A 3,518-nucleotide genomic window follows, 5' to 3' on the forward strand; every position below is an offset into this window, starting at 1 on the left:
CTTTTCATACTATTACCACATTTCTTACATTGATCTTGCATTATTTTTATAAAGATGTCACAGAATGAGATCAGTAATGATTCTGTAGAAGGTTGAATTACTTCTATACTGAATGGATGAAGAAGGGTTATTTTGGCAGTGAGACAGTGAGAAAATCATTGAGCACAAGTTACACAAAATATCGCTTCAGGTAACTTGAATCACACAGAATACCTGGATGCCCCACGTATTACATGGAATAATATTAAAAGTACAGTGACCCTCATATTAAAACTGATGTCATTTGGTTAAAACTATATTTTTCAAAGTTGGGAATTATTTTTGTACACAACAGATTTAAGCAGAAGCTTCACCCCAAGGATTAACATATAAAACTATACTTGTTATGTTGGAGGGAATTGATCATTATTTTACACGAAGAAAGAAACAATTGCTTAATTTAATATGAAGGGAACAACAACAAAAAAGAGTATCTGATTTTGATGTGATATTCAGGAAAAATTTAGTTCTACATTTATTGTTTTTTAATTTTTTTCCTCTTTGCTTCTTTTGGTTGGTTTGTTTTGTCTTTGAATGGAGAATATATTGAGCAATTTAGAATTATTCCTATATAGAATGCATTAAAATTTAAAAATTGGCACAGAATTGAAATCTCAAATCGGAATAATTCTCCATCAAGTCCAAATAAGCACATATTCACCAGGAGTTTTATATAGTGTGACTGAGCTACTCAAGAGGGTGACCACATGTCCATGACAGAACGGCCTCGTGGTTCTAGACATTGTGGCAAAGGTGCTCTCTGGCGGACACAGTGAGGAAATAATAACAGTCCCTTCAGCTGGTTATAGATAGCACATCAATTTAACAGTGTAATTTGAGGATAAAATTGCCTCATATTAAGTAATGACCCGAGAAATGTGAACATTCAATTATGTAACTATACATCAGAAAATTCTGTATCATAAATGAAATCCTTGGGGCTATTTCACTAAAATTCCAAACCACAAAATCATAATCCTGAATATCAGTGATTCTTAACCTTTAGCTATTTAGTGTGTTTGTATTTGTGTGTGTGTGTGTGAGTGAGTGTGTGTGTGTGTTTAGGGAAAAAGACTTGAAAACTCTGAAAAACTTTAAGTGAGGTATAAAAAAGAAATATAGACATAAAATTATCCCAACTCTTAGTAATATTTCCTCCTTGTCATAATCACAGAATGATTCTAATGGCACCAAATTAAAAAAACACCACAGAAAAATGTCTGACATGAACAAAAGGGATTTAGAACTACAACCACATAAAATTAAAGCCAAGTGAAGCCACATTTAATCATTTATATTAGTAACCATGATAATATAAATGAAGAGTCTTGGTATAATACTTTCTAGCATAATCTCTCCAATCTACATTATAATAGCTCTACTTCATTTCTTTCTGCCATGCACATACATGCATGCATACACATGCAAACACATATTTGCACAAATACCCACAATAGAAGCCATCTATCTTATTTTACACATTTCTTTTCATATAAATGTACTGATTAGCTCAGTTAAAAATATCCCTTACTCTGATAATTTTTTCTTCATAATACTCGGGTTTCTTTTCTTAGAAGTTTTTAACAATCTTTTGAAATATGCTTCTTATACTGATACTGTTTGTGATGGAACACATTCTTTCTTCACAGGACATGGAAGACTTTGTCCAGAGCTCTGGAGAGAACGGTGTGGTGGTGTTTTCTCTGGGGTCAATGATCAGTAACATGACAGAAGAAAGGGCCAATGTGATTGCTTCAGCCCTTGCCCAGATCCCACAAAAGGTTAGATAAAGTGCCTAGTGGTGGACAGCTACTGAATGACTCTGTTAAACTTTGTAAAGAGGACAGTTGCAGAAATTTTCTCTCCAAAGTCTTAACTGTTAGGATAGTTCTATTTATCTCAGATGTCAGCTCAGAATCTAAAAGATACATGGAAAATGCTACAATAGTAAAGAGGTGGGTTTTCATTTATGCTAACTTTGACATTAACAGAGTGATCATAACAAATATACTGAAAAGGTGCAGTGAAGTTTTGATATTATCATGGGATTGAAAGCATGTACACAGAAACGACCAAATTCTGCCCTGTCTTTTGATGCTATTACTAACAGATTTCCTGAGGGCACTGTATGCACTACAGATATTATCAGAAAGGAGTTAATTTTAATTAGTGTCTGCATTAGCACAATAACAATTACCAGATATTGAAAAAAGTGTGCAAGGCATTGCAGTTTAGGATTCCGATGCTATCTGACCTCTTTTACTGCCTATAAATTTGGAATAAGGCTATTTGTTGTGCTGTTCAGAGTGGTATTGAGAAAAAGGGTGATTGGGCTGAGAAATCACTACCACAGGTACACACCTAGCCAAGGAGATTTATAGAAAGAGAAAACCTTGTCTGCCTGTCTCGACTGGGCCCTGATAATGAAAAGATGCAGATGGGATCCTGCCCTTAGGGCAGAACTTGTGCATTATATCATGTAGCCTCACAGAGACTCTGATGTCACCACTAGGTTAACAGCTCCTTCTGTTGAGGAAGGAGAATGGAATAAAGGAAGGAGTCAATCAGAATGAAGCCAGGAATCGAAAGAGGTGCAGATGTCTCCTCCATAAAATAGAATAAGAACTTATTTTGTAAAATATGGAATACACTTGTAGTCTATGTGTATTCGTGAATTACTTTTTAGTTTTGTGTCTGACATAGACTTCTCCTAATGACCTGTGCTACTGTTCTGCTAAAAATTCTAAATTATTCTGACGCTCACATAGAAAGTAGAAGGTAAACACTTGTGCATTAAACTCCAGTTTGTAAGGATTTCCTGGGAATTCTACAATCAATAGCTTCTCTTGGTACTGGCCCTCGAAATAGCTCAGTTACCGCAGACCATATGAATCACTGGTGTAGCCTATCATGTAGGTGTTAATGATCTATTAAGCAAAATTTAGCAAAATACAATTTAAACTTTTTCAACAGCTGGGCTCTTATTCATAAATTGCCTACTGTCTCTATTTTTCTACATGGAAAGAATTTCCAAAACTAGAAATAGTGATGATACTCTGAGTTTTTGTCAAAAATTGCCACTTCAACTTTTCCTTGGAAGAAGTGCTTAACAACTTCTAACAGCAGTCATGCATACTCTCAATGCAGCATTGGTACTTTCTCACAAGGAGCTCGTCTTATAGATATTTTTGTAAGTCAAATAATGTCAAACTGTAAATAGATTACTTGTATAACAAGTATATATGAATGAACTTTTACTCATATCCCTCAAATGCTTGAGGTGATAGATACCACAATTACCTTGATGTGATCATTACACATTGTATTCCTGTATGAAGGCATCACGTGTACCTCATACATATGTACAACTATTATGTGTCCAAGAGAATTAAAAATAAAACATTTAAAACAGGAAACAAAAAGATTATTATTAAATTTAGAAGATGGCAGCTAGTATAAAATACATCAACAAATGAAAA

The 3,518-nt window shown here is 34.3% G+C and overlaps 1 protein-coding gene across 1 annotated transcript in view; it reads left to right on the plus strand.

Annotated features, from left to right (window-relative positions):
• The window catches only part of LOC105819290 (UDP-glucuronosyltransferase 2B18-like), a 30,339-nt gene that overhangs the window by 15,539 nt on the left and 11,282 nt on the right, over nucleotides 1-3,518 (plus strand). The window contains exons 3-4 of the mRNA XM_012655496.1: nucleotides 1,689-1,820; nucleotides 2,808-2,817. Of these exons, the coding sequence (XP_012510950.1) occupies nucleotides 1,689-1,820; nucleotides 2,808-2,817 (142 nt within the window). The remainder of the gene's footprint in view (nucleotides 1-1,688; nucleotides 1,821-2,807; nucleotides 2,818-3,518) is intronic.

Source organism: Propithecus coquereli, unplaced genomic scaffold (genome assembly GCF_000956105.1).
Source record: "Propithecus coquereli isolate 6110/MARCELLA unplaced genomic scaffold, Pcoq_1.0 Scaffold479, whole genome shotgun sequence".
NCBI classification, from domain to species: domain Eukaryota; kingdom Metazoa; phylum Chordata; class Mammalia; order Primates; family Indriidae; genus Propithecus; species Propithecus coquereli.